This window comes from Callionymus lyra, chromosome 5 (genome assembly GCF_982586985.1).
Source record: "Callionymus lyra chromosome 5, fCalLyr1.hap1.1, whole genome shotgun sequence".
In the NCBI taxonomy this organism is placed as follows: domain Eukaryota; kingdom Metazoa; phylum Chordata; class Actinopteri; order Syngnathiformes; family Callionymidae; genus Callionymus; species Callionymus lyra.
Genome location: NC_141822.1, coordinates 26,087,012 through 26,111,630, shown reverse-complemented (window position 1 = coordinate 26,111,630; position 24,619 = coordinate 26,087,012). Strand labels below are relative to the sequence as shown.

The following is a 24,619-nucleotide window of genomic DNA, read 5'->3' as shown; positions in this document are numbered from 1 at the left end:
TTTAATTGTGTATTGTGTTCTCAGAAATACAACTTTTTCGATTATAATGCCATTGACAACAAAATTGGTTTTAACGCTTTTATTTGGCTTATAAAAATACTTTTTATGAATTTCATTAAGCGTGGCTGTCGTTTTGCGTCATGACGTCATGCCTGCGTCAGGGCAGGAGGCGTCACTTCTGCGACTGCAGCCTGTGCACCTCAGAGCAGCCAGTCGTCTCCTCGTCTGACTTTGTTTATGTTCCCCATATGGATATATATCCGAACCTAGCGGCCGAACCGGTGAGTAGTTTCCCCGCTTCACACTCTTAAACTCATGGTAATGGAGCGAGTTTTTGTAAAATAAACTCTGGCATTCAAGGCGCTCGTTGTTGTATTGAATGAATAAACATTCCTGTTCGAACTACAGTTTTTCTTCCTCCTTGAGTTAACGGACCATTTCCTCCTTGAGGTTTGTCATGAAATCATAAGGTACTTTCTTATCTTTGTTTTGACATGGTTTTGGTGAAGAAGGTTGTTCCTATGAAATAACTAAAGACTGCTGTAACATTACGTAACTACTTTCTTAGGTGTGTGTTTGTTATTTGTGTGGATGTTACCAGGAAGGTTTGATGATAATGTTATTTACTTTAGTATCCCTAAATACACGTAAATGTGTGTGTGTGTGTGTGTGTGTGTTTCACTGCAGTCTCACTGCAACACTGGCTTTTTATTTCCAAATGCAAGAGTCAAGGTAAGAAGGAAACAAAAGACAGAAATTCTGACACATTGATCAGTTTAAATCTGAAGTATTTTTCCTTTCTCCTAAATGGTCACAAGGAAATTAAAAATTCCAGTTTAAGACGAACGTACATCACTATCCTCTATCTTAAAGGGCAACTAATGTGTTGATTTGAATTTCTTTTGTAAATAGATCTTGGACTTTATTGTTTAATCTGTATGTGTCTGTTTGTACAAAACTCTCTTTTCATTGAAATATTTACATTAGAAAATGTGCTTAAGCTTAAGAAAACTTTGTCAAACATTGAGGTTTGTCACTGAGTTTCATCAATCTCAACCTCCAAGAGACTCGTTGTATAAACAAAGAGGGGCGTGATTACAGCTGGCTGGAGTAGGCGTGAAGCCATTACAACGTCATAATGGACTCTCTGGACGCTCTCGTATCCTCTCATTCACTGAGATTCCAGACGGGGGAGAACTTTATAAAGTAACACACTTTAAAAAGTAAATTCAACATTCAAGTCAGGAAAGTTAGGTTTTGACATTAGATAAAACCTTTAATAAACCATTTTAAGTTGTCATTCATAGTATATTTGTTTTCTAATTTGAAAATTATAATAATTTATAGGCATACATTGAGTATGATCTTTATGTACAACTTACTATTTTTTTTAAGTATGACAGTGTTTACTTGATTTAAAAATTAAGTAGTTATTCCTATAGTTTGAGTCTGATACCATTCTCATGTATAGATGTTGTGGATACAGTCATCTAAATATCCAAATATTCCATGTATTGTCCCTACCCTTGAGCAAGGTATGTAGTTTATATTACTGTGTCTTCAGATTATTCAGATTTAAGAATATGTTAAATGTAATTTCCTTTTTTGTTTTCAAAGCGATGATACTGAAGATACAATGAACCATTTTGTAACATTTTTGATAAATAATTCCTTTTGCTGCCTCAACACAATTAATTTTCTGTAGTTCTGATGTTGTAAATAGATGAAGGCATGGCTCCAATTTTTAATGCTACACGAATATACAGAGAAAACCAACTTTTTCCCACCTGAAACTCTCATGCTCAGAATTCCATTTTTGATTATTTTTTATTTCTGATTGCCTTGTGAAAGAATTTTTCGACAATCGTTTTGATTGCTGTGTAATGCTCGTCTGACATGGACTCGAGGAAGTCAAATGAAGCAATAAAAAAGGAGCAGACGTACGGATGCGATGGACGCTCCTGCTGCACTCGGGTTAATAATTGATAAGCATCAGCTGGGGACAGAGAGAAGGATCAGATGAACAAGAGAATACTTGTAGGCTGCTGGGGACACGGATGTCAATAGAAACATGGTTCAAATGAAGGTCAGTGTTTGATGAAGGCAAAAATTATGAAATATAGTATTTTAATATTTGTGTGAATTCTGCACGTATCCTAACACGTGCTATTTGTGCCTCGGAGCTGATGTTGTTTGTGATGAAGCTGCAGACGCAGCAGAAGTGTTTTGGTTTCCCTGATGCTGTCAGAGGTTGAGAGAGCAATATGGAAAGCAGGAGGAAGAGGGTCGCCAGCGGCTGCAGTCTCTGCCTCGTGATGCTGTCCGCACTGTTTATATCGCCACTCGATGCACACGTGCGTGTGAACCCCGTCTGCTTCGTCACAGTGATGTAACGCAACCATAATATGTCTTGTCTTTCCTGCCGGCGTCGCTGCCAAATTATCATTAGAGGAGTTTATACGCTGTCATCTTAAGGTGGAGACCATCGGCTTATATTCTCCTCCGAGGATGAAATGTCATGGCAACAACTTTTATTTATAAGACTAAACATTATGACTTAATGCATGCAACAAAGAGATACGCATCATGATATAAAACACTTAAACAATAATACATGGAAAAATTATTCGAAAAGTCTATGGTTCCAATCCAGCCTTATGTATTTCTGGACTTTGAGCAAGACTGTGTTCTTGCTGTTTGTGGTCTGTATGTTATCTCAGCACTTGCTTGGGTTTCCTCCCCCAAGAACACATAAAGATTGATTATTTTTAAATGAGGTTAGCATGCTGTATGCAAGTTTCCTGTGATGGCTGGTGATCCGTCTTGCAACTGTAGCTACAATGTTCTCCAACAATGTTACTAAGTGAAGGCAGGTGAATTGGTAATGAATTTTACCTCCTACTGTTGCTTTATCATTACTTTCTTTTACACATTTTCTACCTTTGTCATAATTAGACATCAACCTGCACACTCAACTCTTAATTTTCTCTCTCTATATATATATATTTTAAATATTCCTCCTTGTACTTTTCAGCCATTTTATTCATAATAAAAAAAACATTTCATAAGGTGTATAGTTATTAAATTATCCATTAAAATAAATGTTCCGAACAGTAAAAGATCAATAAAGAATTCTATTTTACTGATAACATGTTGATTCACCGCTCAGTTTTTTTTTTTAAAGAAATGTTACCTTTGCCCCAAGAAGTCCAAAAAGAGTTGAGGATGGTTAAATATTGAAGTGCAGGGTCATAATTAGATGAGTGAGAATATTTAGCCTTACAATTGTGGATGAAAATGATTAACTTAAACCAAACCATATGTGTCAATCTCCAGGGTTGGGAGCCAAAAACATAAGGAACAGAAATCATCTGAGAGTAAAACCGATGTTGGAAGAAAGAATTTGATGGGAATGTTTGGAGAAGGAGAACAAACATGTACATATTTAAGGTCAAGCCTCCAAAATGAAAATAACTACTTCCTGTTCAGTATACATTTCATACAGCCGGCCCCCCACTCGGGTTTAACTTGTGACTTAGAATAAGAGTTGCTTTCTGAATAACTTTCCGCTCTTCATCCTCCCATAGATGTGGGTGTAACTGATTTGACTCACAAACTAATATTATTACTATAATAATTCTTCAGAAGTATTTTAACTTGTCAGAGATCACTCTTAAATATCCCATGAACATGTGTAACATAAGCAAAATAAAAACTTGATTGTCAACATTAAAATAACTTTATAAACATGACAATACATAACCAAAGTTCAGTTAGAATCCAGAGTTCAGTTGTTATAATCCAAATCAAAGCAGGATAGTTAAACTGTAAACTTTATACCATCGTGAGCATTATCATGTGTTTCTTTGACCCTGAGATAACACAAGGGTTAAGTCTTTATTCCATCACAGTTAATCCAACAGTTGTTAAGAGGCTGAAACACTCTGCACCATATTTTTAAAATTCAATATTATTTAATTGATTATCCAATGTAATCTAATTTAGCGACGCTGACTGATTCGAAAGAGTTAAGAGTGCTGTATTTTTTTTGTCCGATCCTCATTTTAATGTGAAAGGGCTGCAGCTGCTGGATCTTTTTAAAGGAAATTATTCATGCCTTATTCTAATTCAGAAGCAGATGGGGCACACGCTCAGTGACAAGGGGCCATGTCTATTATTAGCTTGATCAGGAAGGATACAGGACAAGACACTTTCATTTTTATCACCACATCTTGTAATGATCGTAATTCCCAACTGTGATTCCCTGTCATTCAAGTGTGTATATTTCTTTAATTATTATTTTTTATTAAAAATAAATACATATAAAAAATGTTTTACATATTTGTCGGCCCCTGCAATAATATATTTTTTTAAATATGGATAATTCATGAACAAACATAAAAATTAACAAATTAAATTAAAATGCTAATATTATTTTCAGGAAAGCAAGTGATAAAATACAGAAACACGAAAGTTTCACTGACAATTAAATTGCAAAAAAAATCGTATCAGACAAAAACAAAGTAGTAACAATCTCCATCCTGATATTAAACAAAGTTATCTCTGCATTATAACCACCTAATGGTCAAAGTCGAAGTCTGATTTTTACACCTCACATCAGTGGAGGTGATCAGCTGGTGGCGTGAACAAACCAGTTCCTTGTATGTATCTTGTCACTTGTACAACAACTTGAACTGAATACATAGTAGCACTAAATAAACCTTTAAATCCTCTGCTCCTACTTCCTCACTTAACAAAGCACCATTTATATAAGATTTATGTGTCAAAAGAAGATTATTGCCAAAAAAACTGCCAAAATTTAACTTTATCTGTTTGTTCTGTAGGTTAGGAAATACTAAAACAACTGGTCCGTTTTTCCCTCTGTATGGATGTGTCTCGTATCATTTTATTTTTCGATGAGTCATGCCTAAATTGCAGTCGGATTGTCTAGGGGAATTGATCTTTATGAGTATCTTTTAAAAGGTTTTAAAAAGGTACTTAGCCTGTGACCGAGGTTGAGATGGAAACTTTGGTCTGTGAAAGGCGATGAACAAATAAAGCTTACCTTCTTTCTTACTTACAATCTATACATGAAGTGAGGATTCATGAGCTTTAAATTGTAAACATACAATGCAAGGTAAAGCGGTCAAATTCACTCTATAAAATCTGTCAGTGTCCATCTGTGCCAGGTGAGAGTTGTAAAGCTGATTTTGACCATGTTTGGTGAACTCTTACTACAGTGTATATCCTTCTGTCTTTCACGTGTCTGGTAGCTGGGTTTAGATCTACACACGACTGGAGTTATTTTTAGGATTATTTATGTCTTTGATCACAACTTGTCTTGACTGGCTTTTTATACACATCCCTCTGACGATTGTGTTGCTGACTTCCTGTTCAAGGTGTGAACAACATGTGTATGACAAATGTCGTTGTATATATCTGGTAGGTACAATATATTATGCATCTGTGTGTAGTAGACAATTGGTTTATATTTGTTATGAGTTTTAATTACTCTTTTAATTTACCTTTTTTAATCACTGTCCTAAGATATTTTGTTGTAAATGGTTTGTATACATTCATCTTATCGTATCCCATTGTTATGTTATTCCAATTGTATGTCTGTTTTGTATTTTTTTTCTTCCTATGATAGGATTTGACACAGCCGTAGTCATGTACACTTCTATTTCTAAAGATACCTTCTAATGCTTCAACCATCCCTCACATGCAAACAAAACCCCTAGATACTTAATATCTTAGTATTTGCCACCTGCGGAACTGAACCAAACAAGAAACTTTTTCTAGATAACAACCATGGTCTCCGACTTGTAGAAGCTCCTCCTTAAAGCGTCACTTTAAAAAGAAAGCTCACACAATATTTGGTATTATTTTTGCTGTTTTGATTTAGGAGTTTTCAAGTGGGGACAATTCACTCCCTGGTTGAAATGCAGGTTTGAGATACATATTTTCAAAAACCTGTTGTCCGTGATCGTAAACATTTTTTTTAAAATATGTTCTAACTTCTTATGGTAGAAACATTTTTTGAAATGAGCAATAGCTAATGTATAACAGAAGTTACGTTCTTGTATTTATTTGCCTTTTAAAAGAAAAAATAGAATTTTGAGTTAAAAGATAACATGACAAAAGTACATTTCTCATAATATTTTTTTATAAATACACATTTGATCTGCAAGTTTTCTGTTGACCAAACATCATGTGCTCTATAACTCACTTATTCCACACACACACACACACACACACACACACACACACACACACACACACACACACACACACACACACACACACACACACACACAGTCTATATCTGGAGTTCCCTTTTAAGGCCAGTTTTCCTTCTCCCTCCTGTTTCAGTGCCGACATGAGTGTATGAGCAACACAAGAGAGGCTTGACATGTAAGAGCATCAAAAGTTGATCAGACGCTACTTCTAACTCGAACCTGACTATGATATGAATGGATTGTTGGTTGTGTTGCAGGAAAGTTTCTTTATTGTACTCTGAGGACATTCTAAAACAAGTGCAGCTTAACCTCTTATCACCTAGAAAATTCTGGCATCATGTGGAAAACTTGAGCCGGCTTAGAGACTAGAAAGTTCTATCTTGTGCAATTACATGTTGTCCACCAGGTACCAGCAAGTTTCCAGATCCTTCTACTCGAGGACATTATTATCATCATTTTGTACGTCCCTCACTTATTGAAGCCCCTACATGAGAAGTTCAATTAGTGACCAACTTTTATAGAGGACGGAGAATGTAAGTAAGTAAGTAAGTAAGTAATTTTTATTTGTATAGCGCTTTTCCAGACCAGGGTCACAAAGCGCTTAAACAATCAAAATAATATTCAATAAAGTATATATTTTAAAGATCAAGATAAAACTGATAACACAACAGGAGTTCCAGAAAATCAAGGAAAAGCCTGAACAAATAGAAACGTCTTAAGATGTTTCTTGAAGGAGTCAGTAGATCCATCAAGCGCAAAGAAAGAGGAAGATTGTTCCAAAGCTTAGGAGCAACAGCCAAAGTACCAATAAATAGAAGCTTGCAATAATTCAGTTTGTTGTTCAAAAAGGTTTACGACACATTCTTAGAAATAGTGAAGTTTTGATGAAACATATGGTTTCTCTTACAGGAAATTGCATTGTGTGTTAATGTTGCGGTAATTTATTTTATCTGACATTTCAGATTAACTTACAACTAGTAAAGTCCCAGTTGTTCGTTGATGTTTTTTCGCTGGCTGTGTTGATAGTTGGCTTTACTGATATAATCATTATGATTATTTTAACTTTATGTATCATTTTAAAACCTTTTGTTAAATATAATATATACATAAATATAAATATTAAAAGTTGGTTTGATTGTTCAAACTTTAGTAGCTGCTTTAGAAGTCTTTTGCTGACATTGCCTCAATTTTGTGTTTTTGCCACAGAATTATACTCTTGTGTCTCAAATAGCAATATAGGTCAAAGTTCAAAATGCAAACATGAACTGTGTTTGAGGACACAGGCTCTCAGGTGGAGAAATCTTTTAATAAGAAAAGGGTTACCTCTCTGTTATTTAATGCTTAATGAATTATTTGTAAAATGATGAGAGAATGTTTAAAAACGGGGATGGATACTGTTTTGTAAATTAATAAGATAAGGATGTGATCCACAGTTGTGGTTCTCCTGTATAACAAATGACTAAAGTGGAACTTAAGAAATGACTTGGGTGTGTGTGCCACCTGCCAAAATGTGGGTCACCCACTTTCAATCCAGAACCAGGATTTGTGATCCGACAACTCATTAGAAAACATGTGGGTCTTTCAAGATTCCCTATCATCATTACAGTGCTGGAGTGGGTGTGTAAGAGGGCTTTCGTTCTTTTTTTTTTTGGACCTTGGATCCCATGTATTACTGCTTGGATTTACTACTAAAAACAAACATACACTTACATTCTAAAATGACGCCAGCATATGTTTGAGTATCAATCGAAAATGTGATACAAGTAAAGTTGCGGATACTTCGATATTTGTTCTGTAAAATACTGGTTTCGATACCAATGTTATAAGATAATTATAACAGAAAGAAAATAACTTTATACATAGTGTAAATTTTGAGTTAAATTCTTCAGGTTTGGTAAAATATCATTCCGACCATTTTTTCTTGCTAACAAGTGACAAATTAATGTGATGTTCACTGTCTATGTCACTTCAGAAAAAATCACCGCTCTATCAAGATTTGATACATGTTGGTATCGTAGCTTGGCACCGAAAAACAAAAGGTTTTAGAATGTTTAATGGGCTTATGAAGTCATGTTTAAAAGCATGATTATTCTGTTTACCGTATTTTGTTAATACATATTTTGTCTACCAAAGACATTGAAAATGGAAACCTTATCTATTTGCACTTGTTTATTAGTTAGTATGTAATAAAAGGTGTTTCGTTCTTCTCTCCGTCTCGTCCCCACAGATGTGAAATGTTGTGAGCAGCCGTGGATCTTCTCAGAGAAAGTGTCGCCTCACATGGGAGTGTGTGACACTGAATGTGCGCATCTGTCTCCTGCGGTTTACCGACAGGCATGGCGGGGGGCAGAGAGCGCGGCTCCAGAATCCAGCGCCCGTGGTCTGTGTACCGGGCCAGCACATTCGAGTTGTCCAGCGAGATCATTGGCTTAGCCCTAGCAGGTGAGTTCCATTTGAATAAACATGAGACCATATCACATTAAAACCCATCCTTCCTCTTCAATACAGTTTAATTTACAATATTATACTGCAGAGAGTGCCATCTAGTGACCTTTCAGGATTTAGACACTGTATCATGATGCATCTGATGCTGTATCATAAGGCCTCTTCGACCCGGCCACCCTTAGCAAATGCACATATTTTTCAGCCCACGACCTTGACTCATAAAATCCTTTGGCCCCTTTAGTGATTAGGTTTGACACCCCTGTAAAATACTGCAAGTAGCACATGGCAAATGCAAGATGCTGTTTTAAAAATGTTTATGCTTCCTTTAGTTAGAGTTGCACTTCGGTTTTGATGATAAATTACAATTCATGTTATTTTTTCTGTTGCAGGAAACAATCAGGATCCTGATGAACCTGTGCTGGAGTTTAGTGTTTGTAAGTTGCTTTCATAATTATGTCATGTTTGTTTTCTAGAAAAGCGTAAACTCTATTTTAATATATTTATTTATATTATATTTTATAAATATGTTGTTCTAACTTTGATTGAAAAAAAAGCATATTATAATGATAATTTAATACAAAGGGAATAATTAGATTTTTGAGTCTAAAGTTTAGTTAAAGATTTTATGTAAAAACACAAAAACATACAATTAATCTTGAATCTCTACCCAGAATGTATTTTAAGATGATATAGTGTAAAGCCTCAAATATTGAATAAATAATAGTTGCTTAGAATATCAAACACCGAAGACTATAAGTATTCATTAAAATGATGCAAAATAGTATAAAGTAAATACAGTATATGTTTTACTTAAGGTTTTTTTTTTTATCCCGCTGACACAACTTTAAATTTACCAAACTGTACTGTTACATAAATGACATTTAGTATGCAAGTATTTATATTATCATATGTTTGAATCTGCGAACGCTACCGTAACTTTTTTTAATAGTGTTTCTGGTTTTGCTCATTGTTTCCCTAATAAAGGAATGACTTCTTATATTACTGAAAGGAAGATTTGAAAGAAAAATTACATGTATATCTATCAATTTTTATGTCACTCTTAATAAATGTCAGGTTAAACACAAAAAATCAAGCATAATAATAGCTTGAGAGTTTTCTTTTTGACAGAAACGTATTTTTCTTCATATTCTTCTGGCATTGCCTAATACTTAGAACACTTGTTTTAGTTTCTCACGTTTACTACCTTTTCTTTTTGCCTCACTCAGCATGTAACGACCTGGTGACGCCAAATCTGGAAAGAAAACCCAACAGCTTTATAGCAGTGAGTTGCACGACACCACCACAGGCCTTCTGGACCAAACACGCCCAGACTGAAGTCATAGAGGTGAGTCGCCCCCACAGCACACATCAATCTTGAAGCCACAGTGAATCCGTTTTAATGCTTGGTTCTAACGTTCATGTGGTAGAATAAATTAAATAACTTGATCTGAATATCTCGCCAATACTGATCCGGAGGCAAAGTCCTGCAGCTTCCTCTCACTTTCCGATCGCTTTTGTCAACAGGGCACGAGTAACCCAAGCTTCCTGAGCAGCATCGCCTTCTTCCAGGACTCCAACATCAACCAGCAGACTCAAGTTAAACTGGCTGTATACGATGTCAAGGACAGATCCCAGGGCACGGTAAAACCTGCGGCACCAACCTGACTGATATATTTGTTGTAAATTAGTCTTCAGAAACCTCTTGTCTTTTGTCTGTCTTTAGATGTACATGCTGGGAACGACACTTTTCCCAATTAAAGAGCTGATGCAGGACAAGAGTCACCGATTGGAGCTGGAGCTCAGGTAGCTCACGCGCATTTAGCATCTGGTAGAGTTTGTCTTTCATTATCGCTCTTTGGTGTAGATCAGCAGAAAACAAGCGAGTGGGGAAGGTTGTTGTCGCCGCTTGGCAGATGGAGGACAAAGCTGTTCAGAGAAAGGCAGTCGGTGAACTTCCAGACAGCATCACTGGCCGGGTACGAGGCAGAAATGATGAATTCCGTAAAAGTGTCTCCATGATTCCAGATGCCTAAATAACTTGTGTCTCTTTAGACAATCCTGCCCGTAGATGAGAGCCTGACGGAGTCTATGGGAGTTCGGATCAGATACGCGTCTCTGTGCAAGGATACACTTCTGCGCTCAGGTACCTTAGGATACCTTACCTATAGGACACTAATGGAAATTCTATTATAACAACGCACATAATGACACGCGTAAACCATAATTGTACAAAGTACGACCACGCTGGCCAGATTTGGCCTTTTGGGGTCCATGTGATTTTAGTTAGAAAGTAAAATGTGTCATTTTGAAGAAATGTTTGACTGCAAATTTAACCGCCTGCCTTACATAATTTCAATTTTTTCTCTCCACCTTTAAGTCCTGTAAGATGTATTGTATAACATCTTTGGTTGATCTTACTATCTGTTTTTAATGTATTTGTTATTTAAAGCTCACTTTGTGTCCGTATTCATCTTAGCTTCTAATAAATATGGTCATTTTTCACTTATTTATTTTTAATCGTGGAACTTAAGTTAATATATAGTTAGTTTAATTGTTTTGCAAATATTATGATCACTTGAATAGTAAATTATTGCACCTTTTCACTGAATAATTATAAATGAATGAAGCCAGAGCAGAAAATGTGCAGGAGGCTGAATCTTAATTTACTATTATATTAAAATGAAGACAAAGAAAAATCGAATTAAATAACCATTTTTGATCCTTTTGGTCTTATGGTCCTTCAAGTTCCTGCCCCTTAAACACTAACAATATTTTAATAATATGATAAAATATTAATATAACATTATAACAAAGATTAAATATCCCCAAAAAAATGTAATTAAAAGAAATCTGAAAGTCATATTTTTCCATGGACGAGTGAGTATCGAAGCCCTCTGTGTGGTCGTTTCAATGTATTAAATAATAAGTGTAGAGCTCTGCTTTCCTCAAATATATTTATTGTCCAATAAGTGTTTTGTCTTTCTGCTTAAGTGTTCGGCGGCACGATGTCAAGAATGTATCGCTTCCCGACGACCGATGGAAACCACCTGCGAGTGCTGGAGCAGATGGCAGAGAGTGTCCTGTCGCTAAATATTCCCAGACAATTTGTGAAGCTCCTGCTGGAGGAGGACACCGCCAGGTAGTGTAACACAAACCCGTTTACTGTGGAGCAGACATTCCATATCGTCATCTTTCAAATACTCTGCAGGGTTTGCGAGCTGGAGGAGCTCGGAGAATTGTCGCCGTGTTGGGAGAATCTACGGCGCCAGATTGTGTCGCATTACCAAAACATCATACTCACTTACCAGGGAACACTGTCTGACCTCAGCGACTACAGAGGTCAGCTAGTTGTAGACCTCATGTTTTAATCTAAACATTATGTTATAGGAAACTTCAAACTATCGTTCCAGGTCCATCATTTAAAGCCAGCAACCTAAAGGCAGAGAAGAAACTTGAGTTCATGCCAACCAACCTGCATGTTCAGCGGATGAGAGTGCAGGATGAGCTGGGCTTCGGTGAGACGAGTGTTTATATTTGTTGACATTTATATTCTGCTCACACTTGAATTGTGTTTCCCTTTCAGACCATACATATGATGTTATCACCATTGGAGCTCCCGCTGCTCACTGCCAGGGTTTTAAAAACAGCGGTCTGAGGAAACTCATTCAGAAGTTCGAGGAGGCAAAGAAACAGTAAGTTCTGTCACACATGTTGATCTATTAAGCTTTTTTATTTGAATCTTCAATTATTATTCTTTCATTTCGTGCAGTTTGAGTTTTGGTTGGCTGTGATTATTTAAACATCCAATCTTTGTTAATTAAGAACATTTTGAATTTGAGTTAAAAACTTTAATATTGTTTCATTGCTTTTTCGATCAGCGTATATGAGGAAGAATGGTGAGTTCATGCATGTCGTTTTTTTTAATGTGTTTTATGTTTGCCTCCCTCCCCCGTGCACGATGACTGACGTTGAAGTTTTTCCGATATCGTCATCATTACTGGACTTGTGCTAACCACACATTTTGTCTTTTGAAAGGAAAGCAGGTGTTCTTTTCTCTAACCAATCACGTTTGAGATGTTTGAACCACAAACAACGAACTTACATAACTTGATGAATCACTATTTTAGGAGAATAAAAGCAAAGATCGGTGTCATCCTGATATTGAATGGTTTCAATGATTTATTATTTTATTTTATTAATATTTTTTATAGTTTTTAATTAAGATAATAATAATTGTATTAATTATTTTATAATTAATATATAAATGTATTTTATTATATATATATAAAATGATCTTCCTCTCTCTTGGAGTCTACTGACTCCTTCAAGAAACATCTTAAGACGTTTTTATTTGTTCAGGCTTTTCCTTGATTTTCTGGAACTCCTGTTATGTTCTCAGTTTTATCTTGATCTTTAAAGTATATACTTTATTGAATATTGTTTTGATTGTTTAAGCGCTTTGTGACCCTGGTCTTGAAAAGCGCTATACAAATAAAAGTTACTTACTTACTTATATATTATTTTTAATGGAATGGTTGAATTCAATAATCCATTTTCTAAATTCAAAAAATGTTTTTTTTTATTATATTAATTCAACATTAAAATGTTGGGACACTATACTAACATGTCTACAATATACATATATATCTATATAGAATGTTAAACTCATGTTTTGGAAAAAAATCATTCATTTAGAAAAGATATTCATTTGTAACTAACTACTATTTAGAAAAAAATAAAATTGAACCTTTGTGTAAAAATTAGTGAACCAAATTATTCAATCAAAACAAATTCAACCTCTTAAAATAGTAAGTATTGAAATTGATAATACAAAGAAAAAAATCAACGCTTAAAAAAACAACATTTCAATTTAAAACAATTTAAAGTTTACACATGTGAAATGTTAAATTCACCAATTCAATATTCTATTGGCACAGATCTACTTCCAACATGATCGCCTATGATCACACTTTTCCCCTTAAGACTTAAGTGCATGTTGACATAGAGCGTTTATGAAGATACTTTACGAACTGTGAGCATTACTCATTACAAACACCATCCTAAGGGAGCATAGAATGTAAATATAAGAAAATAGTCACATGACATCTTCTCTGAGGTGTAACAATTAGCATTATTTGACTAAAATATAATCAAGGCGTTGACTGAATTCAAGTTTTCCTCCTACAGCAGAACCTTATCCAGCTCCCAGTCTATCGTCTACATACCTGAGGACATCGTCCGAGCCAAAGAGATTATCGCCCACATCAACACGCTGAAGACTCAGGTCAGCTACTACGCCGAGAGACTCTCCAGAGCAGCTAAAGACAAATCTGCAAGCGGGCTGGAAAGGACACTCAGCACTCTCACTGATAAGGTATCTCAAGATAGCTTTTTAAAAAACATGTTTTTTCTTTTTTATTTAAGTAAATCTTTTGATGTATTCCTCCCATAGACCCGTCAGCTGGTAACCGTGTGCGACTGTAAGCTGCTGGCTTCAGCTATCCAGGCACTGAACGCAGCACGGCCCGAGTACGTTGCCTCGAAAGCGTCGCCCTCGGCTGATTCCGAACAAGTCGTCCTCCGAAACGACCAGGACACCCTGCTGGCCAAGTGGAGCGGCAGCAACAGCCGGTCTTCTCTGCAAGTGGACTGGCACGAAGAAGAGTGGGTAAGTTAAAGATAGTAACAGTTCATTTTAATGTCATTGGGCTAGTTTTTAACATCAATAAAATGATTGAAATAAATCCAACAAATTAGTTGTTTATGTCATTTTGGTTTGTTATTCTTTACCATAAAAAGGTATATTCAAGTGTACTGAGACTATACTTGTTTTATAGGAAACATTTAAGTAGTAAAATTTTGAGTTTAAGTGTAGTTTTGACAAACTATACTTCAAAATAGTACTAGTATACTTAGTAATGTAGTGTGTAATAGTAATGTATACTTACTCAAGTTTAACTCAAAAATGTACAGTATACTACTATTTTCTTTTTGCAAATGAATTATTTTATTTTTAAACAAATGCAAAGGATTATGGGTGATGGGAGCAGAAAACAGACTTGTTATTGTTAAATATGCACAGTTGCTTTGAAGTATTACAACATTAGAAATATATTAAACTGTGAAAACATGACCGTGTTCTTTCCTACATTGCCTTTGATGCTTTGAACATATTGTAACGAAGTATGTTATGTACATCCAAACATCGGAATCTATAAGTCGTACTGCAAGAATCTGTTAAATGCAGTTCATTTTAAGAATAAAAGTGACTACAAGTTTATACCTAGTACATTGATAGCATATAGAATAGTATACTTTTGAGTATCCTTAAAGTATACCTTTGTAAACGTAAAATGTTCCAATTTAGTCAGAAGGTTATCAACTTAGTATATTTTAGTACACTTATATCTTTGTGTTCTAAGTTTACTAGTACTAATACTTTTACTTGATGAAAGGAATACTAAGTACAGTACTTTTTGCAAAGGGAATGTTAGCTAGTTGTTAAATTGCCCAAAGCAGTTCAGACATCAATGGACTACAACTCTGAGAATGTGAAAAGCAGATTAAGAGTTACAATGCTGTGTAGTATAATGACAGATTAGTCAAGATCGGAATTACTGCGTGAGGCTGTAATGGTTCTCACGCCTGATGCCAACCAGAAATAAGTTGTTCATTGTGGGATGTAATTTGAGTTATGACATGAAATCAATGTGCAGTTTTGTTGTGGTTATGTAAATCCTAGTTAGGCTTAATTGTGAAAGTGATTCATCTCCGCCTCCTATCCATGTTCTGCTCTGGCTTCAAACCTTGACTCCCTGATGTCCTTGCATAAGAGTGTCCCACCTGATCTGAAAATGAGTCTTTAAACCTCTTCGCACAACATAATAATCACCCATCTTGTGCGTCTCAGGAGAAAGTGTGGTTGAATGTGGAGAAGTCTCTGGAGTGCATCATTCAGCGGGTGGATAAACTGCTTCAAAAGGAGAGGAAACACATCAGCGAGAGCCTGGACACTTCCCAGACTGACCAGCAGGGCGGCAGCACCAAGAAAGGTAAAACTATGAGGATACAAAATGCAGGAGAAAAAGGTTTGAATGGAGAGAGAAAAAAAATATTCAATCCGTTTGTGTGGAAAGGTGAGGGGAAGTGGCGAGCTTTTTGGATCAACCCAGGGAGAATAGAGGAAGAGTCCACATCATCGCCATCATCCCCTCCAGCACAGCCACCATTACCATCATCATCATCATCATCCTCATTCTTCACCCATGCTACCACTCAACCTCCCAGTCCTGAACCAGAGACCTGTAGGTTCTGCTCACAAAGTGTCCCTTATTTATTTAGAGTGCCATGCGAAATATCTCGATAAACTATGTAAATATTTGACACCGTATTTACTCAATGTACCTGCTGTTTATTTGACTTAACCCTTTTGTTATCACAGGGTCAAGGTGACCCGAAGGCCTGACAACAAATGTGTTTGACATATCCCTTGTGTTACCTCTTGACCTCCCTGGCTTCCAGAAATACATATGCAGTGGTGGAGATCGTTCACCTTGACACAGAGGCAACGCAAGGGATACCACAAACACATTTGTTTTGGGGCCTTCGTTAGTTGACACAAGGGTTCATATTTTTTATAGAAACTAACAAAAAAATTAGCAAAACCATACAAAAATAATTAACTGAAAAAGGAACAATATATATATTTATATCAACTTTAAAGAAAGAAATAATTTGGTATTACCTCTAACTAACCAATCTAATTCTGTATGGCTTAAATGATTGGAAGGGTTCCTAATTTTCTATAAACCTTTTTGTTGATCCATTTTTCTTTTTTCTTTTTCTAGTTTAAGGTAAAATACAACATCTATCTGCCACATTGTAGTTTATGTGGCCTTGAAGATCTCCAAAGGAGGAGTAGGCGTCTAATGTATCTGCTTTTGAGTATCTATGTATTTTTTAAATTTAAACCTAGTACTAACAGTATATCCTTAAATGTACCCATATATGTATATTAATCCATGTTTCTTCCTGTCTCAAAATGTATTCCCGGTATTATTTACCTTTTACCTTATCTATTACCTGATATATCCGCTTATTCGTACATTAACTTCCCTTTATATTTAAACATCATTTCCTGATTGTGACAGCCCTGTGATAAAACAGAACCTTTACTTAAGCACTGATGTCGCAGGTTATAAACGACTGCTGTTGTATTGATTTCACTGTGCTGCTCCTACAGTTCTGCTTCTCTTCCTTACGTGCAGACGATCACTCTTGTCTGGGCTAAATGCAGTCTTGTCTGCTGGTTTCTGAGGTTTTGTGCTGAGTCTACATGTATCCCACCAGAGCCAAGTGTCTTTCAGAACCTTTTGAAAACAACCAAGCTGCATTGCAGTGAATGGAATCAAAGTTACATCATATATTTACAACTATATCAATTTTTTAATCACATTTTTTGGCTAATATTGCAAATAATCACGCTTTGCGATCTCAAAATCAACCGGCCGCAAAGATACATAATAATAAATTATTTTAGACATCTTGTCTCTGGACCTGGGGCTTAATGTTTGTCTTTGCTGCCCCCTTAATGCTTCCTGGTGCTAATAATCATGCATGTTGCACCTCCGTACCCTCTTCTAGATGGAAGCCCCTGCATAGAGGAGGCGTATCCAGGTAAGATCTCCTCCCCCTTGCTGTTTTCCTCCTCCTGCAGACAACTGCAAGGTCACCTGCTGTAAATGTAACTTTTCTCTCTTAAGTTTCTGTTCCATGTGGTACAATAGTAGAATGTGAATTCATATTTGTTTATATTTTATATATATTTTATTGTTTTAAGTGACAATATTAATACTCATTTTCACTTTTAACAGTGGCTTTGCTACCAAATAATAATAGCTTATATATATATATATATATATAAGCTTTTATTATTGGTGCATTTGTACACTTTTGAAGCAAATTGGCAAAGGAAACGATATGAGTATTTTCTGGGGTTCGCTTCCTACTCTTCGATGAATTTATACACAAACAAACAAAAATAAACTTTACTGTTAAGCTCTTTATGTTATTAACAAGACCATATAAAAATAAAAAAACAAATAAAAAGTATTGGTTCATAATTTATAGCAAAGTTCTACACACTAACGTGTATTCATGATGGTGTGTGTTTGTACCTGCCCTCTGTCTCGCAGGCGAGTGGAGCGAGGCCTTGTATCCTCTGCTTACAACACTGAACGAGTGCGTGGCGATGATGAGCGACACGGCCAAAAAGTCCATGGTGTTCCTACTGATGCAGGACAGTGCGCCGACCATAGCGATGGACGTTTCTCTGCAGTATCGACGTGACGTCGTCTTCTGCCAAACGGTCAGCAAACGGTTTTAGCCATATTTATATTTTCACGTTATTTCTTTTGTCATAGAAGTTAATATAGTGACAAGTCAGTAGCAGGAACTTTGCCCTTTAGTCATATGTACTCCTACGCAATTGTGCTTCCTGGTGCAAAGCTGAGAAAAGTTTCACTTCTGCAGCCTAGATCTGTTTCCTGATTTTGGAGAAGCGTATTTATATATTATTTATGATACAAAAATATTCTCCTCGAAATAGCTTTAAAAAAACTGAAACACGCAAAACATTATTTAAAACGAAAGGGTCTTTTGTTTGTTTCAGCTCACCGCGCTCATCTGCGGTTTCATTATCAAACTAAGGAACTGTCTCCGTGACAACGGATTCCTTCGACAGCTCTATACCATCGGTCTGCTGGCCGAATACGAGTCCCTGCTCAGTACTTACGGTGAAATACAACTTCTCCCCGTGGAATGTTCCTCAGTGAAGCCACGTTGCATAACTAAATTTGTGTTTTAGGAGAAGAACTGGCGATGTTGGAGGACATGAGTATCGGCATCTTGGATCTACGTAATGTCACGTTCAAGGTGAGGATGGATGAATGGTAGAATGGATGGATGGATGAATGGATAGATTTATAGATAAACTTTATTGATCCCTCTGGAGGTCTTCTTCGGGAAAATGTTTTTCAAGCATACAGCAACACAGACGATAGATTCATGAAACAACAACAAAGTGCGCCTATGATGGACACTGGACGTGACCTCCCAAAGTCCAAGACCAGCTCCTTGGTCTTTGAGGTGTTCAGCTGCACATGGTTCCAGTCCACAAAGTATCAGACTCCTGTACTCGTCCTCGCTGTTGTCCCTGATGCATGCCAGTGTCGTCAGCATACTTCTGGACGAGACTCAGCTCGGAGTTGTGTAGCAGTGGTCGATGAGTGAGATAGTCCGAGATCCAGGAGACCAGACCAGGGTCCACATGCATCTTTGTCTATGTACACCTTAAACCAGACCAGGGGCCATGTGTTGCCCTTTGACTGTATATATAAGGCGCTTACATATAAAACTGATCCTGTAAAAATAGAAATTCTTCTGAAACTGAATATTTTATTTACTTTTATTGTAATATTAATTACTGATTCAACTCTTTTTTTTACAATTTGTATTTTTCTTTTTGTATTTCCTCCCTTTTTTCAGTTAACAGTTTTTATAAATCTCTTTTTTTTAATTTGTTCATAGCCCATATATATAAATTCAAGCTTAGTATTATAATGTCCATACCATAATACTTTGGCTGTGGCTGTCCCAGCTGGGATTGGCCATGTGTTTTTTATTCAACGTTTCTGTTGAAAAACAAAATTATGTAAATGCATATACAGGGGGCTTAAAGGCCTCATTCGCAATGTTTGAAATTGTGTTTCTGGCTCCCCCTAGTGATCAAAAATTGGAATGGTGTAATATTCTCTTGTTGCTCATTTTCTTGGTGTACATTTGTTAACAACAAGATAGAAATGGGTCTTGGTTTATCTTCCTGCTTATTTCAAAACATATATCAGTATTTCCAAAAGAACAAAACAGTTAAAAACAGCTGTAACAACAGTTTGGTGGTCATGTGAAAACTCATACTTGTCGGGCGACGCGTTCAGCTAAAGTTGCGTAGTAAAGAACATTACTAAATTAACAGCTAGAAAGTTCTAATCAATAAGTCATAACTGTTCAAATTAAAGAAATCATCATTCAATAATTATCATCAATATTTATTTTTTAATGTGAAAAAAATGAAGTGCCTTAAATATGTAAAAAAAAAAAAAATGTCTTCCTTTGACTTTACTATATTTTTTTCTTTCTACATCAAGGTCACCCAGGCGAGTGGCAGCTCCGCCCCTGACATGTTGCCAATTATCACGGGAAACCGGGACGGCTTCAATGTTCGCATCCCGCTGCCGAGCACCATGTTTGATGCGTTGCCGCGGGAGATCCAGAGCGGAATGCTGCTGCGAGTTCAGCCAGTGCACTTCAATGTGGGCATCAATGAGCAGCAGACTCTGGCAGAGAAGTGAGCCAGCGACCCCATCCGGCCTGTTTTTGTGTCAGAAAGTTTCTATCGATCTGTATGTGTTTTTTAAGGTTTGGAGACACGTCCCTGCAGGAGAACATTAACCTGGAGAGCTTGTCGAGGTTGAACTCTTACTACGAACAATTTAAAGAGGTTCTAGCGGACGACTGTGAGTCAGCATTTTTTTTCCCGCGGATTCATTGAATCTATGGAGCTTACAAACAGTCCTCATCCTCAGGTCTACCACGATCTCGCTCTCAGACTTGTCTCCCTGAGCTGCTGAGGTTTTTAGACCAGAACGTCCACGCCAGGAAGAACAAGAACGTGGACATCCTGTGGCAGGCAGCAGAGGTGCGTCACTCAAACTAGCCTCATCTTCTTTTTTTTTTCTTTTTTTTTTAAAGCTAAGCTTCCCTCTCTGATGGTCGCAGGTTTGTCGCCGGCTTAACGGCGTCCGCTTCACCAGCTGCAAGAGTGCCAAGGACCGCACCGCCATGTCGGTCACTCTGGAGCAGTGCCTGATCCTGCAGCACGAGCACGGCATGGCGCCGCAGGTGTTCACGCAGGCCCTGGACTGCATGCGCAGGTAGGACATTATCCTTAATAGTGGCATGTAATCCATTCCTGGGCAAACAAAATGAAACCCTTTTCTTTGCCCAAGTGTGGTTTAAATCTTGCCTGCTTCCCCTTAAAATATAAATATGTGGTATGTTTGTGTGTTACTCACTTCCTGTGACAAAGGTCACATTGAAAAGTGCATTTCTGAGCATTAAACTGATATTTATTCTCTGTTGCCATGGAATTTCCAACATTCCTCATCCTTCCTTGCGCTCCACTGCTGTGCTTAACTTTTGATAAACTTATGTTGCCCCTGAGTAGGTCGTTCAAGGTCAAAGTTTTGACGAGATGATCTCAAATCAAGTATTATTTGGTGTTTTCACGCTAATTGAAGAGTGTCACAGAATGTCCTGCTCCGGTGTGTTAAATGTACTTGTTCGATAAAGTTGCACTCTGTCTCTGAGCATGAACTGATGTCTCCCATGTGCTCCTCTCCTCTGCCTGCTTCTCTTTGCTTCTTCAACTTTTTCCTTTAACAAGCATGAGAGGGGTTTATTCTTTGGAGTGATGCATGCTGGGTAAACTTTGCTTTGTCATTATCCCCCCCCCGTCAGCTCGTCCAATATAAGGAATCGAACCCTCTCCTCCTCCATGTTTTGCAATACTAAAGCATGTTGATTTGAGTATTTCCTTTTTTTAATAGACATCTTTCTCAATTTTCTCTCTCTCTCTCTCTCTTCTCTCTTTTCCTACATTTCTTCATCTGTTTTTCTTCATTTTGGAACTCCCGCTCCTCTCCGCACATCCCGTCCTTGCATGTTTGGGTTAACGTCCATCACTTTCGTCCCCCCTTCTTGTCTTCACGCCCTCCTGTTCATCTTCTTCTTTCATCCAATTATTTTTTACATCTTCATCCTCCTTCGTTCCTCCCCCTCCTGCGACCTCGCAGCATTGGGACAAGAGAGGGCGTCTTCCAGAAGAACCTGAGCGGCTTGCAGCCGATTCGTGACTTCCGCATGGAGCCGAGCCTAATGTACTCGCTGCCCCTGCTGGCACTCAGCCCCAATCTGCTGGCCGTGTGGATCTTCCTCAGCGTGGCTTGTTTACTCGCCAAACTCCGCTGCAGCTGACTGACACACCGATTATGTTCGCTCCACAACGGACGTGTTCTACTAACATAAACCTCATCTTGGTTTGTTTTTTCCTTCCTCCTACTCTCCTGATATCATCTGTACTTCGACGAACAGTGGCATCTAGTGGTGAGCTTGTGAAATGCAACCAGACGATCTTCCTTTCCTATTGCTGTTGCTGCAGCCAATGGATCTATGTCACGATTTTATCTAATGCGCATAGAACTTTTACTTTTCATATTCTTGTCGAGGTAAAACGGCACCACTTTCCAGCTTTGCATAAAAAATATTTTTGTTTTAGTCTCTTCAGGGCAAGTTATTAAGCTAGTAGTTTTAGTGCAGAATAATCAGGGGAAACATTTTTAAGTGAAGAGCTACACATATGTGTAATATAACACGTGTTTTGCATTGGTTATCTATTATGTACCTAAGTTCACTCCCAGCATTCAAGATTTGTATCTAAATGACTCTTCATTTTAAGTTTCAGTCTTATATGATGTGTTTGAATGTAACACAGTTCAGTAAAAGAGTGTTGAGAGAGAGCAAAGAGAAACAAATCAAATCAGAAACCACAACAGTAGAAGTTTAAGTAATTTATTAATTGAGTTATTTCAAGTACAAAGCTATATGAATAGATTGTACTGTATGTCCCTCAATTTAAATTTAAGTCGTTGTATGTATGATGATACAATTATAAACACCTCAATTGTAACATAGTTGATCCGAAAGAGTTCAATTGTTAAAATTAATGTTTGTATTTTGCCATTTGAATTTAATGAATTTGATGGCTACCAAATGAATTTATTTTCTGTTGTGTGTGTGTGTCATTGACATTGTAAAACTATCTTTCACTTTTTTACACCAATTCCCTCAGGAAGATTACGTATCAAATAACAATACGTTTGTCTGTAAAAAGAAAAGTGTCGGTGCCCATTTAGATCGACCCAGTCAGAAAGTGGATCGTACCAAAATAGCCTCCTTTGGGATTCTCTCCTCCTCTGTTGACCTGAGTTTAATGATCCATGTTGCTCATGTGCAATATCGAGGCTCAGCCTACCTTCTTATTCAGTAACTGAGACATCTGTAGTTTGTCATCTGCTTCTGCTGGTCGACAGCAAATGTTATAAAAGTCTTTTTCCCGGCTGAAGGTGAGGAGGAAATCGTTAATCAAATTGAATTAAAGTCATGCTGTACGGTTCATTTTTGGTAGTAGCTGAATGCATTTAAACGACTTCAAGCACTTCTTTTAAGTATTGTAAATCCAGAGTTGTTAATAATATTTTTGTGGTTTCTTCCTAGAAAACCCAAGTGCTTCCATGTATATTTATTTTTATCATACAAAGACTTTAGCGTTTGCCTTTTTATTAAGAAGTTTTGATGAATATATTTGTACTGCTCGGCATATGATTACGCTCACAAAAGTATATATTTTAAGGTGTTTCTAGAATTAATATAGTTTTAAATTGTTGTACAATTCTCACCAGACTACTGTCACCGTGAATATGAACAATCTTTGTTAACACAGTACAATATGTGGAAACACATTGTTGAAAAATGTTGTTACAAATGATCTGTGGTGTTTACAGTGTTCGTTGATCAGGTTGTCAAGGTTGAGTTTGTGTCGGAGGCGTCTTAACACTTCCTTGTTCTGTATTTTTCCACTTTACTCAGCCTGCTTCAGTTTTCTGCTGTGCTGTGTCTTATGCTACATGTTGCCTTCAATGCCACACACATGAACCCGCTGTCATAGATATGCTTCTTGGTGAAAAATTAAAAAAACAAACTTATAAATCTTTCCTGTTTGAAATAACATCTCCTTGCTTCATCTTCTTCATCCCATCTGTGATCTCCATGATAAAGGCCTCTGGTTTAGAAATCACATTTAGGGTCGAAGGGGTTTTAACTTACTTCGGATTAGATTGGAATTTAGAGTGACTTGATACTAATGAAGGACTAAAGTCATATTGATTTGAACCTTGACATTTAGGGCTATTTAGATCAGAAAGTAAACATCAAATGGAAATGTTTTTTTTAACTTCTATTATAAATAAAGTCGGTCCTTCATTGCTTTTGCATGCGTTTCAACCACAACCCTCGGGGCAGAGTAGCGGATACCTTTCATGACACCCTGTGACAGGACTGTGAACAGCCGCTCAATATCTCTGGCATCACAAAGCAGTCATTGTGGGGGATTCACTTATAAGAAAAACATTTCTTATAAGAAGGAAGCTGTTGACAGCAAGGCCGGAATAGTTTCTATCACAACAATGGACGCAAAGAGAGGAGCAGATCAAGAACCAAAAACCCACATCAAAACTTGGGATGTTGAGGAACGACAATAAAAGCGGCGGTAACAAGGATTGGGTTGTGTGTTTATTTACTGGACAATAGATTTATTTCATGAGTCAATAAAAAACATTCTCTTCCATCTTGTCTTCTCAGTGAGGGCTGTCGACGGGAAAACACTTTCAAGAACGTGGGATGCAGAAAATACGCCTTCAACTCTCTGCAGCTAAAAGCTTTTCCCAAATACTACCGACCCCCTGATGGAACTTTCGGGAAAGTTGAAACCTGATTCATATGTCGAGTCGTTGGTGGTTTCACAGAACGAACTGACTGATGGCACCTCTGAAAAAAACACACTGTTATTGCCACCTACAACTGTGATCATGTCCGATAGCTAATATTTGAATGAGTGTGCAGATGTTTCTGTCGTTCAACAGCCTTAAGAAGTGTGAACTCACAACCTGCCTTCTCTGGAAGACTAGAATAAATACATCCAATATTGGATTGATGGTTTTTGTGTTTTTTTTCCACTGAGTAGGTAATGTGCTTGTCAGTGT

General features: G+C 37.1%; 1 protein-coding gene across 6 annotated transcripts; it reads left to right on the top strand.

Annotated features, from left to right (window-relative positions):
• The first annotated feature begins 186 nt into the window (after window positions 1-186).
• On the top strand, window positions 187-24,564 carry LOC148079909 (inositol polyphosphate-4-phosphatase type I A-like). 6 transcript variants are annotated; one of them, XM_087791651.1, is made up of 26 exons: window positions 187-281; window positions 8,467-8,681; window positions 9,074-9,118; window positions 9,911-10,029; window positions 10,209-10,325; window positions 10,408-10,487; window positions 10,549-10,660; window positions 10,737-10,827; window positions 11,676-11,823; window positions 11,893-12,023; window positions 12,095-12,199; window positions 12,268-12,376; window positions 12,563-12,580; window positions 13,872-14,058; window positions 14,137-14,352; window positions 15,595-15,736; window positions 15,821-15,988; window positions 17,328-17,360; window positions 17,879-18,051; window positions 18,355-18,478; window positions 18,550-18,617; window positions 19,889-20,088; window positions 20,160-20,257; window positions 20,327-20,439; window positions 20,520-20,674; window positions 24,219-24,564. In XM_087791651.1, the coding sequence occupies exons 2-26, from the start codon at window positions 8,540-8,542 to the stop codon at window positions 24,349-24,351; spliced, it is 3,027 nt and encodes a 1,008-aa protein (XP_087647777.1). In that variant the 5' UTR covers window positions 187-281; window positions 8,467-8,539; the 3' UTR covers window positions 24,352-24,564. The 6 variants fall into 6 exon arrangements, with proteins under 6 accessions (XP_087647777.1, XP_087647772.1, XP_087647779.1 ...); XM_087791646.1 differs by lacking the exon at window positions 24,219-24,564 and adding an exon at window positions 21,596-24,204; XM_087791653.1 differs by lacking the exon at window positions 15,821-15,988.
• The last annotated feature ends 55 nt before the right edge of the window (window positions 24,565-24,619 follow it).